General features: G+C 43.4%; 1 protein-coding gene across 3 annotated transcripts in view; it reads right to left on the bottom strand.

The window, feature by feature from the left end:
* dock10 (dedicator of cytokinesis 10) overlaps positions 1-14,626 on the bottom strand; it is an 88,167-nt gene that overhangs the window by 29,245 nt on the left and 44,296 nt on the right. For all 3 annotated transcript variants that reach the window (XM_061682549.1, XM_061682550.1, XM_061682551.1), the window contains exons 29-38: positions 13,145-13,228; positions 12,970-13,066; positions 12,808-12,840; positions 12,497-12,675; positions 11,515-11,631; positions 11,305-11,422; positions 11,095-11,216; positions 6,959-7,073; positions 3,951-4,017; positions 1,547-1,594 (exon numbers count right to left, since the gene is read on the bottom strand). In XM_061682549.1, coding sequence (XP_061538533.1) covers positions 1,547-1,594; positions 3,951-4,017; positions 6,959-7,073; positions 11,095-11,216; positions 11,305-11,422; positions 11,515-11,631; positions 12,497-12,675; positions 12,808-12,840; positions 12,970-13,066; positions 13,145-13,228 — 980 coding nt within the window. The remainder of the gene's footprint in view (positions 1-1,546; positions 1,595-3,950; positions 4,018-6,958; positions 7,074-11,094; positions 11,217-11,304; positions 11,423-11,514; positions 11,632-12,496; positions 12,676-12,807; positions 12,841-12,969; positions 13,067-13,144; positions 13,229-14,626) is intronic.

Raw genomic sequence — 14,626 nt, 5'->3', positions numbered from 1 at the left:
AGGAAAGAACAGGCAATACCTTGATTGAGTACAACTCCTTAATATCTCATTCAGGAATAACAAAGTAGCTAAAGTAGCGAGTGACAGAGCTAAACCCGAGTGAACTGGGCTGTTCAGCTACTTTTCATGAGTTGCCATCCATCCATCCATCTATTTTCTGAGCCGCTTCTCCTCACTAGGGTCGCGGGCGTGCTGGAGCTTATCCCAGTTACCATCAGGCAGGAGGCGGGGTACACCCTGAACTGCTTGCCAGCCAATCGTAGGGCACATACAAACAAACAACCATTCGCACTCACATTCACACCAATCGTCGGCAAATAGTTTCACTGCAATTCGAAATTTTAATTGCAGATTAACATAGCCGGCGCTGCCTAGCCATATGATACACTTTACAATAGTACTTTATTATACAGTATAATTTCACACTAAAAAAGTGAAGTGTGGAGAGTTCCTGACACTGAAATTCACGAGTGCAGTCAATGAAAATGAAAATTGACCTTCATTGCCAACAGACTTTCAAATATCCACATTGTATTATTGTAAAAGCGACAGAGGCCAGGCAATACAGTAGGGCAATACAATTCTTAATACAGTAGTACTGTATGTGGCACCTCAAAACACTGTCTCCTGATAAGGGCACAACCTTTGATGCAATGCAGTGCATGTGTACCTAATGTTCTGGCCGGTGACTGTACATACAGTATGTATCTATCACATATGCAAATGGAGACATGACCACTTGTTGCAAAGACAATCAATAAATTCACAGTCACTCATATGTACTCACATGCAGGTGGAGCATGGATAGACCATTAATACAGTGATGTATGTCTGTATTATGCGTATGTAAGAAACATCAATTCAGTCACTGGTTGAATTAATAACTGAATGGTAAGTTTGGCTGGAAAGACAGCCAGTGTAATTCATCCCACGGCGACTTCAACGGGCGGGTGCACCGAGTCAACCTAATATCAAACGGGGCGAATGGCGAGGCAGACACAGGGCGCGCGTTCCCCTTGGCCCGCTATCACAGATGAATGTTAAGTAGCTCGCAGCCTCACAGACGGGCTGCGCTACATCTGAGAGTGAGCGTGGCTTCCAGCTATCTTTACTCTCTTAATGCTTGTGCACGCAGTATAAGCCGCGTGTTCTCTCGGTATCGCTGAGAGTGGGAGATAATTTAATTAGCCGGGGTGGAACGAGAAGATGGAGGGAGAACTGCCAGTGGCTCAGTTCCAGTAGTCTTGCACACACACATAGTCAGAAAACAACCCCTATGGTGTGCTTGCCAAATAATACCAGCTGTAATTTCCACACAACAGCAAGACGCACCTCCCCGTTTTCATCTCTCGTTTCTTGTCTCGGGTGTGCACACGCATACACGGCACACATCAGTATTCCTGCTTCACCTGTGTTTGCATGCGCTTCATGAATTATACATGCTCCCGTCGTTATGCGTATGTATGTTGACTTAATGAGACGATGGCAGGTGTGCAGCATGGTTGCACTTAAAAAGGTAGCGGCCCTCCTTTTTGTCGGAACGTACCTGGCGATGTGGCGCTTGCCCATGAATCTGAAGTGCTGCAGACAGAGCCTGAATAGAGGGATAACGCAAAAGAAAATGCAAAAAAATTAGTGATGCACCAAAATGAAAATTCTTGATCAAAACCGAAAACCGAAACTGAGGAACACAAGGCCGAAAACTGAAACACAGAGAAATTATCAATCAAACTACAAATTTGTAAGCACGTTTCATACAAAAAAAATGTGCTTGATATTAATTCATTTTCTGAGCCATTTATCCTCACAAGGGTCACGGGAATGCTGGAGCGCATCGCAGCTATCATCGAGCAGGGGGCGGGGTACACCCTGAAATGGTTGCCAGCCAATCGCAGGGCATATATAAACAAAACAACCATTCACACTCACATTCACACCTACGGGAAATTTAGAGTCTTCAATTAACCTACCATGCATGTTTTTGGGATGTGGGAGGAAACGGGAGTGTACAGAGAAAACCCACACAGGCACGGGGAGAACATGCAAACTCCACACAGGTGGGGCTGGGGATTGAACCCCAGTCCTCAGAACTGTGAGCGAGAGGCTCTAACCAGTCGCCCACCGGGCCGCCTTGATATTAATTAAAATATAAAAATAAATAAAATCAAAACTATGACAATTATTAGTAAAATTGCATTTATGGCTATGACTGCAGAGCTGCCAATCTATAGAAATTCAGTTTTGGAACAATTGGTCTGACTGTCGATATTTTAAAAAGTATGTCAAGAGCATTAACGCGGACAGTTATTGGAGTATATTATATAATAGGATAAAAAAATACATCTGCAAACTGCTAATTTCACAACATAACTATTACGCTATTATCGTTAATAAATTATGGCTTCAATATCTGCTATTCTGATGCATTTATTGCATCAACCTTGTAATGTTGGATGCATTTGCAGCCAAATATGTTCTCTTGCATGCTCTTTTTGTATTTCCTGTATCCACTATTGCTGCTGAAACGATGTAAATGTCCCCATTGTGGGACAAATAAATGTTATCTTATATTATAAATATTTATTATATTAATGTACTTTTAAATTATAGCTACATTTTCTCAAGTGACATTGCAGAGATGACGTACTAATTTGTTTCCAGTTTACGGTCCCTGTATGGCTGTCTAGCATTGTATATAACAGTATTTTCTACAATAAACACCGACTAATTTGCCTGCAATTTTGCTCTTCAAAGTTAGCTAGTGGTAAATGGGAAATGGACTGCACTTATATAGCGCTTGATCTACATCATCACAGTGCCCAAAGCGCTTTACAAAGCCTCACATTCACGCATTCCCACACACATTCATACATGTCTGCAATAACACGGTTCCAGGCAGGCCAACGTTTGTACCACTTATTTTGGTGTTTTGCAACATCGTGTGATAGCTTAGCGATTAGCTTGGTGTTCCCGTCTGTCTCGTCTTATCAACCGCCCATCCTTCGTGAATTGTGATGATAACGATACTTGTCCAGAAGTGCAGTTTATTCGCTGTCATGGAGGCAATTAGTGACTTATGCTAGGTTGACAACGGACGCGAGGCACACACACGTTCGCCTCCAGCTCGGCATCGTATTTAGCCGCATTCCCTGTAGCTAGTAGGCAGCTGAAGCAGCGCAAAATAGCATGCAACAAGCATTCCACCCCCAAACAGCAGAAAGCAGTGAGGTTGGGCAACAATAAGGATGCTCTGCTTGGGCTAGTACTGTAGCTTCTAGCATAATGACGGAAAATCCACGCGGTTCCCATAATGCATCGCAACATGCACTTTTGAATTACTACAGTAAAAAAAAAAGTTAAACTTCGTTATTAACGTGTTTATGTTACCAGTGGTTTGTTGAATGCAAGTGATATTTAACATTTATGCTTATTTCAGATTTATGGTTGATTGTTGGCACTATGTCATTATCATGGGGTAGGATGTAGAGTGTGTGTAAGAAAGTGATCTCCCAGTCAATTCACCTGGATATGCTCTATAGAGCATTGCTTGTTAATAGTAAATGATTCAATACTCTTAAGTGTACTCACTCGTGCGCGCCGTCTGTCAGTATGCTCAACAGGTGACATGTAATGTACAGTATGTGACATGTTATTTCGGTAGGTTTATTTTGGTGAAAAAAAGCTTTCGGTCCGAAACCAAAAATGGACTTTTGGGCACTTTTCGGTGACTGAAATTTCAGTGCATCACTAACAAAAACAAATCATAATCACAATATATTGCTTTAAAACTGCCTTCAACACTGAGCACGCAACTTAATTTAGTCCATTCCTCAGCAGTCTTGAAGTCCTCATTTACATTTTCTCAATTAGTCTCCCTCACTGTCTGCATAAACCAACTATTGTTAGTCTCTCTGAGTGCAATATACAGTGACGAAAAGAGAAGCCCTTACTCTAATATTTTAAAGAAGTCCGAGATCTCTTGGTGGATGGCCCGGTGCCAGTAGGAAACTAGCACATCTGGAAAAAAAGACGAGACAAGGCAAATGGGAAGGCGTGGTTATACAGTTAGACTCAGACTCATACAAACATACCGTAACCTCTCACTTATTGCAGATTCAGTGCATCACAGATTTTCTTTTTTTTAATAGATCAGTGTAGTGCACATCTCTGGTAGTTACAGTAGATTATGGGCTATTTGATTTTAATGTGGCAATGACTCACATAAGGTCAAATGGGCTCTTATTCTTTGCAGAAAAATAAACTTTACTAAGTAATCTTAATTTATACATTTGGTGACTCATTAAATTGTTTAAGGATACAAAGAACATGACTGGAATTCCAACGTTTAACACACAAGCCTCTGTCAGATTTCCATGATATAAATTCACAAATATCAAGCTTAGCCCGTGGTAGAGCTAATTCACACACTCATAACAATATGGACACTGAACAGGAACAAATAAAGTTTAGCTTGATTTTCTTCAACGCTGAGACCCTCACTGTGATGCATAGTGCCGATTGGTTGAGCCACAAAATCGCACGTCTTTAGCATGTTCGCATGGGTTGACGTTCATGTCACTCAAGCAGAACACTCCTGCCTTTTAAAGGCATGTACTTTTGTAGTGTGTGGATAGCGACCTCAATTGGACAAACAGAATATCTGCACCGCTCTAAAGTATCACACACTGACACTAAATTGCATAGATCCATCCATCCATCGATTTTCTGAGCCGCTTCTCCTCACTAGGGTCACGGGCGTGCTGGAGCCTATCCCAGCTATCATCGGGCAGGAGGCGGGGTACACCCTGAACTGGTTGCCAGCCAATCGCAGGGCACATACAAACAAACAACCATTCGCACTCACAGTCACACCTACGGGCAATTTAGAGTCTCCAATTAATCCATGTTTTTGGAATGTGGGAGGAAACCGGAGTGCCCGGAGAAAACCCACGCAGGCACGGGGAGAACATGCAAACTCCACACAGGCGGGGCCGGGGATTGATCCTCAGAACTGTGAGGCTGACGCTCTAACCAGTAGTCCACCACTGATTTTGACGATTGTCGTCAGTTCTTGGACCCCTCCTGTTCAGCCTGTATATGCTACCCTTGGGTCAGATTCTTCAGAACTATAATTTTGACTACCATAGCTATGCAGGTGACACACAGTATTATCTTGCAGTGTCTCCAGATGACGACAGTTCAATTGAGGTGTTGTGTCACTGTCTAAAACAGATAAATATCTGGATGAGCAAAAACTTTCTTCAATTAAACCACAACAAAACTGAGATCATTGTTTTTGTCAATAAAGAAAAGAGAATTTCTGTTAGTAAATACCTGGAGTCACTCTCTTTAAAAACCAAAGACCAAGTCCGAAATCTTGGTGTTCTGATAGATTCCGACCTGACTTTCAACAGTCATATCAAATCAATTAATAAAACTGCCTTCCACCATCTTAAGAACATATCCCGAGTTAAGACTTGCATGTGTCAAGCAGACCAGGAGAATCTCATCCATGCTTTTATCTCAAGTAGACTTAACTATTGTAATGGACTTCTGACTGGACTCCCTTGAAAGAGCATTAAACAGCTGCAGCTCATTCACAATGCTGCAGCTTGGGTTCTGACCAGAACAAAGAGGTCAGAGCATATTACTCCAATTCTAAAATCTTTACACTGGCTTCCAGCCAACTTTAGTATAGATTTTAAAGTTCTGCTACTGGTCTATAAATCACTAAACGGTTTAAGTCCTGAATACATTAATGAAATGGTAATGGAATATAAACCCAGTAGGGCTCTGAGATCGACAGATTCAGGTCAACTAGTGGAGCACAGAGTCCAAAGCAAACATGGTGAAGCGGCATTTAGCTATTATGCTGCACACAAATGGAATAAGTTGCCAACAGAAGTGACATCAGCCCCAAATGTGCATGTTTTTAAGTCCGGGTTTAAAACTAATAATTTTCCCCATGCTTTTTAGAGCATTTCCACTTTTAAATGATATTTCTTGCACTGTATGCTGTTTTAATTGTACTATTATTATATATTTTTTCCTTTTTGTTTTAAATGTTTATAAGCTGTTTTTTCTTTGTTTTTAAATGCTTTTAATCAATGAGATGTTACTGTGTAACTAATACTAGAGTTGCTCTGATCACGTGATCGGAAATCGGGGCCATCGTAATTTTCAGCTGATCGGCATCGTCTGAAAAAGGTCAGATTTCTTTATTTTCTTAATTTTTGGTCACCTAGGTCACAAACTGACAAACTAATGATAAACAATATATATTATTTTCTTCTTACTGCACTGTCGAGGTATCGGATTGGACTGAGATCGGCAGAAAAAATCAAGTGACTTGACTCGGGTGAAAGAAATCTTATTGGGACAAGCAAAGCATAGCAAATATTTTTTTTCCATTTCTTACAAATTCTTATTAGAGAAGCTTGAAAAAGTACAATACACAATACAGTACAGGATACAGCTTTAAGTTGATGTTGTAATGTAAGACAAGAAATCCTAAAGTTATTGGGACAAAGTTGTATTTTTCCGCAAAAGCAAATGTACAATAATATAATAGGACTAAATCAGGTATTTAAAAGTAATAATGTCAAAAGAATAAATTCGTTAAATAACAACAAAGTCATAAAATGATTAAAAAACAAACAAAACAAAACAAAAAAACAGTCAAAGTCGTAAGTGAATCAATTTTCAATTACAAGAATCAAGACAAAATATGACAGGAATAATGTCATAACAAAATAAAGTGTTAATGGGAGAGAACATTGATTATGTCATTGTTTGGTAAACTTGTAGCGTTATTTTTATTTTATTTTCACTGTTTCTCAAACTCCTTTGCAGTTATGCAAAGTGATCCCAATTATGTAGATAAACCCAAACAAGTCAGCAAACAGTCCGAACTGCAGTGGTTCATGACTAATCAATACTTAATGCCTTTTCTTCTTACCTTCAGATATGGTTTTCATGATGTGCAGAAAGCACATGAGGAGGCTGCGCGTCTCGGCCTGGTCCAGCTTGTCACAGCGAGACCCATAGCCTATGAGCGACTGAGGACGAGCAAACTGAACACATGCACAGGAGGAAATACAGCAACAATGTCAAATACAGTGAACCCGCATTATTCATCATTGGGGTTATGTTCCAGACCCAGTCGCAACAGTTTAAACAATTTCACCCGATGTTAGGAACAACCCAAGTAATACATACATACAAAGAAAGTAGAACAAATAAATTCAGAAATTAAGTTGTGTGCAAAAATGTGAAATGTCACAGGGAAAAAGTATTGAACAACTGAAGAAAGGGAGGTGCAAAACGGCATGGAAACCCAAGACAAAAGCTAAACTCTATCAATAATTAAACAGCAATCCAGTCCCTTGTCAGTGTAAATGGTCAGTTGGTTCAGTCCTAATTGATGGCCTACAAAAATGTCTCATTCCCAAGGTGTGAGTCAACACACATCTCATGATGGGTAAGAGCAGAGAGCTGTCTCAAACTAATTGTTGCAAAACATAACAAAACATAGCAAAACATTGGTTTCAGGCGCATATCAAAGCTTCTGAACGTTCCAGTAAGTGGAATGCCAATCAAACCACCATAAATTTGCCTGGATCAGGTGCTCCTCGCAAGATTTCTGACAGCTGAGTGCAAAGAATAATCAGAAAAGTTGTCCAAGACCCAAGGACCACCTGTGGAGAGCTTCAAAAAGACCTGGAATTAGCAGGTACTGTTGTCACAACAGTGAGTAATGTACTCCACCGCCATGGCCTGTATGCACGCTCACCACACAAGACCCCATTGCTGAACAAAAAAGAATGTCAAAGCTTGTTTAAAGTTTGCGGAACAACATTTGGACAAGCTAGTTAAATACTGTGAGAATATAGTCTGGTCGGATGAGAGCAAAATTGAACTCTCTGGATGCCATAATGCACACCACGTTTGAAGGAGAAATGGCATTGCACATAACCCTAAAAACACAATACAAGTTCGGAGGTGGGCACATGATGATGTGGGGCTGCTTTTCAGCAAATGGTACTGGTAAACTTCACATTATTGAAGGAAGGATGAATGGGCGAATGTACAGAAAAATTCTTGACAAAAATCTGCTGCCATCTACTAAGATGATGAAAATGAAACGAGGGTGGACATTTCAGCAGGATAATGATCCAAAACATATTGCCAAAGAAACTCTCAATTAGTTTCAAAGAAAAAAAAATAAAGCTGCTAGAATGGCCCAGTCAATAACCTGACTTGAATCCAATTGAATATCTATGGAAAGAACTGAAACTCAATGTCCATAAAAGAAGCCCATGGAACCTTCAAGATTTGAGGACTGCTTGTGTGGAGGAATGGGCCAAAATCACACCAGAGCAATACATGCGGCTACCATACAGGATGCGTCTTGAAGCTGTCAGTGGAAACAAAGGCTTTTATTCAAAGTATTAAATAAACACCTGTTGGCGTGTTCAATACTTTTCCCCTGTGTCAGTTCACATTCTTATACATAACTTAATTTCTGAGATTATTTGTTCTACCTTCTTTGTATGTATGGATTAAATTTTCAGGTGAATAGCACCTTTTGGACATGTATTTAGTGAGAAAAATGGTGACTTAATTCAGCTGTGGAGCTCGAGGGAGGTTGGCTCAAACTGTGGTGAGACTGTGTGTGAGTGTCTGGGCGTGACCTGTGTGAGTGTAATCGTGTTTTTGTTTTACAGTGAACCCCCCCATGTAGCATTTGTAAATATGATGATATTCTTTGGATGCTGAAAAACTCGCTGAGTGACTGTTTTTGTGATCAGGCCAAAACAATAACAGTATTGCTTCAACTTGGCCACCTGGGGGCAGTACAATACAGACATACAGATATACATGGAGCAGGTCGAAGCTCCACAGTAAGCTGCAGTAATAGAACATATGTCTGTGAGTCATATTATATTATCTGTCTACATGTATTACTCCACCGTTTGTGTTCAAATGTCTGTTGCTAAAAGGGTTATAACTTGGGCTGTCAAAGTAAAAGCATTAATTCATGATTAATCACAAAAGAATATCGCATTAATCATGTATTAACTCAGATTAATAACAATTTTGACCACACACGCTCCTTTATCTTAACTGCGGATGGCTATCTGTAACGCGGCGCAGACTGCTATAAGGTCAGTGCTTACGCCAGTGCAAAGAAAAGTGAGGACACTCCAATGGGACTTAAGAAAAAAACAAAGGTGATTTTCATATACAGTAGTCAGGCTCGCCTCAACACACTTTGGGCTCTGGTATCAGTCCTCTTGAGAGGGGTTGGACTCTCTTCCACTCTGGAATTTCCCACAGTGAGAGGCGCAGAGCATTTGTGGGTATACTTATTGCCCTCCGGCTCGGCGCCTGTCCATTGTGGTACACCATGGAGGACGAGAGGGTAGCCTCCCTCCGCCTTTGGGTGGGGGGACGGGTCCTGACTGTTGTTTGTGCCTATGCACCAAACAGCAGTTCAGAGTGCTCCCCCCATCGTTCTGCTGTGGGACTTCAATGCTCACATGGGCAATGACAGTGAGACCTGGAAGGGCGTGATTGGGAGGAATGCCCCCCCCCCCCGATCAGAACCCGAGCAGTGTTCTGCTATTGGACGTCTGTGCTCTTCACGGATTGTCCATAACGTACACCATTTTCAAGCACAAGGTGTGCACATGTGCACTTGTGACCAGGACACCCTAGGTCAAAGTTTGATGATCGACTGTGGTTGTGTCACGGGACTTGTGGCCGCATGTCTTGGACACTCGGGTGAAGACAGGGGCGGAGCTGTCAACTGATCACCACCTGGTGGTGAGTTGGCTCCGATGGTGGGGGAAGCTGCCGGTCCGACCTGGCAGGCCGAAACGTATTGTGAGGATCTGCTGGGAACGTCTGGCAGAATCCCCTGTCAGAAGGAGATTCAACTCCCACCTCCGACAGAACTTTGCTCATGTTCCGGGGGAGGCGCAGGACATTGAGTCCGAGTGGACCATGTTCTGCGCCTCCATTGCTGAAGCGGATAACTGGAGCTGTGGCCGTTAAGGTGGTCTGCGTGTGTCATGCCGGCAACCCCCGAACCCGTTGGTGGACACCAAAGGTGAGGGATGCAATCAAGCTGAAGAAGGAGTCGTATCGGGCCTTTTTGCCCTGTGGGACTCCTGAGGCAGCTGATGGGTATTGGCTGAAGGTGGTCGCTGAAGCAAAAACTCGAGCGTGGGAGGAGTTTGGTGAGACCACGGAGAAAGACTTCCGGACGGCTTCAAGGAAATTCTGGTCAATCATCCAGCGTCTCAGGAGGGGTAAGCAGTGCACCATCAACACTGTGCATAGTGGTGATGGTGCACTGCTGATCTTGACTCGGGATGTTGTGAGTTGTGGAGAGAATACTTCGAAGACCTCCTCAATTCCACCGACACGCCTTCCAAAGAGGAAACAGAGTCTGTCTCTGTCGGTTGAGGTCACCAAGGTGGTTAAAAAGCTCCTCGGTGGCCAGGCCTCGGGGGTGGATGAGATCCGCCCGGAGTTCCTAAAGGCTCTCGATGTTGTGGGGCTATGCTGGTTGACAGTGCCTCTGAAACCATAATTCTAAACTGGAGAGACATTAAGCAGGTTGGCTTTTTGGCATTAATGCCTCAATACATTGCACCCGATGCAGTCTCCTGGGAAAATGTCATACCGCAGTGTGGATAAAAGTGCATATTGACAGAAATATTGCCGACTAAATAAAATATGGGCAGGTGAATGAATAAGGAATGAAAAGCCTTGATATAGGATGTACAATAAATATCTGTCTTATGTTGTTACTTAGTTTAAAATAAGAGGTTTTAATACTCTTGCTTAGTAAAGCAAAAAAACAAAGTAAAGTTTTGTGGATCAATAGAACACAGGGAACCATAAACAAAATATTTAAAGCAGCTGGGAAGATCTTTCCTCAATTAAAATTGGATCTGTGTAGCCACAATCAGATGAAGACCAGTCTGGCAATTTTTTCCTTTGATAAATCCAAAATCCAATCCAACATACTTTGTCAGACATACTGACTGAAAACTGAAAAGCATCACAACAAATGCTTCTCACCTTCTCACATCCATCCATCTTTTCACTGTTCCTGTCACTGTTGCTGGGGTTGGAGTCCACACTGATCAGGGAGCCCCTAGAGTCTGCCTGGTTGCCCGTAGCAACTGCCAAAGACGAGAAAGCTAGTGGATGGATGATGAGGGGGCATCAGTGACCTCATTCCCACAGGTTTCTGTTTTACGTCATAGAAAATGTCAAGGCACACGCTACCTGTGATGGAGTTGAGCACCTCTTTGGAGAAAGAGGCATCCACTGAGTTGCCATGGCGAGTAACAGGGAGCGTCCCTCCAGTCACACCTCCCCCGACGCTGAGGTCGTCTCGAGAGCCCTGAGAATCAGAAGACGGTTTAATGTAAAGTGAACCTCATCTTACAGCTTTTAATTCATACATACTGTATGTGTTTGTCCGGTGTACTCTACCTGATCACTAGCGGTCAAGTAAATAGGGAAAAGCTCCCTGAGAAAGAAGCGAGGCATGTTGTCCAGGATCAGACCGTACAGAGGCAGGTAAAGTGATGCGATTCTTGCCTGCTTTTCCTGGAAATAATGGTGGTGATAAAAGACAGCTGATTGTGTGATCTGATTGTTCCAAATAGATCACTGTTAATAATCATATTGCGACGCTTTTTGGAAGCAGGTAATTAGAAACAGCTGAGCAACTGTCTCCTGTGCTACCATTTGTAACTGGAACAAATGTTGCAGATGATGTATTGGGTTTCATTTGGGTGGAGCACAATCTTCTACAGTAATTCATTGCATTCCAGAAAACTCAAGAGCAGTCAGGCGGCACGGTGGGGAACTGGTTAGCACATCTGCTTCAGAATTCTGAGGACCCGGGTTCAAATCCGCTCTCGCCTGTGTGGAGTTTGCATGTTCTTCCCGTACCTGCGTGGGTTTTCTCCAGGTACTCCGGTTTCCTCCCACATCCCAAAAACATGCATTGTAGGTTAATTGAAGACTCTTAATTGCCCGCAGGTATGAATGTGAGTGCGAATGGTTGTGAGTGGGAATGGTTGTATGTTTATATGTGCCGTGTGACTAGCGGGCGACAAGTTCAGTGCCTCTCACCCAGTCTGCTGGGATAAGCTCCAGCACGGCTGCGACCCTAGTGAGGACAAGCGGTACGGAAAATGGATGGATGACGAACAGTCGATGTAGACCGACTTTACTGAGATAACGAAATCAATAGAGGTCCCCATCATGGATCCAAAATCTCTATTTAAAGATAAGTATATATGCTGTATTTACCAGTACCGTAGTCAGTTCAACCCTGTGGAGAAAACTCATTTTGGCCGCTTGTATCCGGGATCTCGTTCTTTCAGTTAGAAGTACACAAATGTAAAAAAGTTCTGATTATGCTGTAGGGATAGAAAGGACTAGCCCAAATACTTGTGTTGTCTACCTTGGTGGAGTAGCGTGCATCCAGGGAGTGTTTGGCCATGAGGGTCTTCAGAGTGGCCAAAGCCAGGTGCCTGAGGTCCTGCTCGTCCTGCAAGGCCAGCCCCAGTTCTCGTAATAACAGACCCGTGAGGAAGTGCTTCCTGCAGAACTCTCCGGTCAGGTTGTACTCTGGCACCGAGGCTTCAATAAAGCACACACATTTGCTTTTCATCAGGGGCAACATTATAAAAGAAACAAGCTATTCGAGAAAGTAAATATTACGGTATTTCCCTGAACTGTTTTGGACACACAAACAAGAGTGCACATATTTACCATGAGTGCTTTGTGACTCTGGGGATGCATGGTCTGATATGGACACATACATCAAGAAAGAGGTGACAGGGTAGGAAAGAGAGAGAGCGCTCGTTACCGCAACAGACAAATGACAGTGAGGGTGTGATTATCAACACAAATGGAAAACGGCCCCTCTATTACCTGTGATGCAAGCAGAGGGCAGGGGCAGACTGAGGGGGATGTAGTGCTCATGGTTACACACCTCTCTCAGAAACTCAAACTTCAGCTCGCACAGCACCTATAAAAAACAAGATAGATAAGATACAAACCACAAACAACTTTGTTTTTAAACAAGCATTCTATGTTGTGCTGTCACCTTGCTGTCGGTTGCAGTGATCATGTTAATGTAGTTGCTGATCAATTTGAAGGTGAAACCTCGGTCCATCAGTGTGAAGCAACGCTACGGAGACATAATTCATGACACAATGTAGTTATTGAAGCAAATCACTGAGTAAAACCGGCGCATTCTTCATATTCTCTCATTTTTAATTTGATGCCTGCAACACATTCCAAAAAAGCTGGGACAGAGGCAACAGAAGACTGGTAAAGTTGAGGAATGCTAAAAAAAAACAAAAGAAAACCTGATGTATTTATTTATTTTGTCCTGGTCGGCTGTTTGGTCAAGCAGAATGGAGGATCTGTATCCCTTTTATGCCGGAACAGTTTTACTGTGTCACAGTGGAGTTTTAAAGCTTCTGCTGTGGTTTCTTAGTATTCTAATTGAAGTTTATTGAGAACCAGAGTCGATCAGTCGAACAGAACAAAGTTTCTAGAGGGGAGAGAGAAACGAAGACAAAAGACAAAGCGCTAATTGTAAACAGGATGAGAAAAGTAAGTCATGACATTATGTACAACAATGAAACATTAAATAGGAGTGTTGCGTGGGGCTGTAGTGCTACACCCTGTGAGGGAAGGACAGGACAAGATAGAAGAGGACAAGGACAGGAGAAGAAGCATGCAGGACAAGGGTCGTGAACCCGGCTGGACAACTGAAGTGTGGTGGGACTATGTAAATTATAAAAGTCTACAGGAAGAGAGAACGAGTGAGGGGATACATAAGCAATACGTTCATGAGTTATTTGTCACAATAAGTGAGTGGCCCCACACCCAGTGAAAGAGTCCCAGGGGTGTGTACCTGCGGACACATGCAGGTGAATTGACATTGTTTTACATGCACAAAGACTGACAGAAGTATCCTGTTATTGCTGTGCCCACACAGCGGAGGCAGAGTACCCCACCCAATCAATCGAGGGGCGGGATCGGGCCCAGGGGTCCACCCGAGAGCAGCCCGGTGGAGGGGACACGTCCCACACTGAGGGACCCAGGGCTGTCCGCCGGCTCCACCGAGGCGCCTCAACACCTGGCCACCCGGTGGGGGCCGCAGGGACCAGAGTGGCAGTCATTGGCCCAACCCCATGTATCAGTGACCCCCGAGAGGTGTGTTGCATTAAAATCTGGAGGGGGGGATCCCAGGCACTGCTGCCTAACAGCAAACCACTACCCCCCCCCCCACACACACACACCCACGACCCACCGTCGCCCAGAGATGGGTGTATGTGGTGCATTAAAACATGGGGATAAGTGTGTGTGATGCATTGAAAATCCAGGGGGGCAAGCAGGGCGGAGGGGCAGGGCGCACGGACCGGGAAACAGCACAGACGTGCTGAAACCCGGTCCGACACCCACACCCTCCCGACCCCATACCAGTCCCCCAGGAACCTTTTGATATGTATATGTGCCCAGATGTGATTAGTGAGATTGAGTGGTGTGAGCGTGTGCTAAGTGAGTGATTAAGAAG

Source organism: Phycodurus eques, chromosome 7, assembly GCF_024500275.1.
Source record: "Phycodurus eques isolate BA_2022a chromosome 7, UOR_Pequ_1.1, whole genome shotgun sequence".
NCBI lineage: Eukaryota > Metazoa > Chordata > Actinopteri > Syngnathiformes > Syngnathidae > Phycodurus > Phycodurus eques.
Note: the sequence above shows the minus strand (reverse complement) of the source record. Positions and strands in the feature narration are given on the sequence as shown.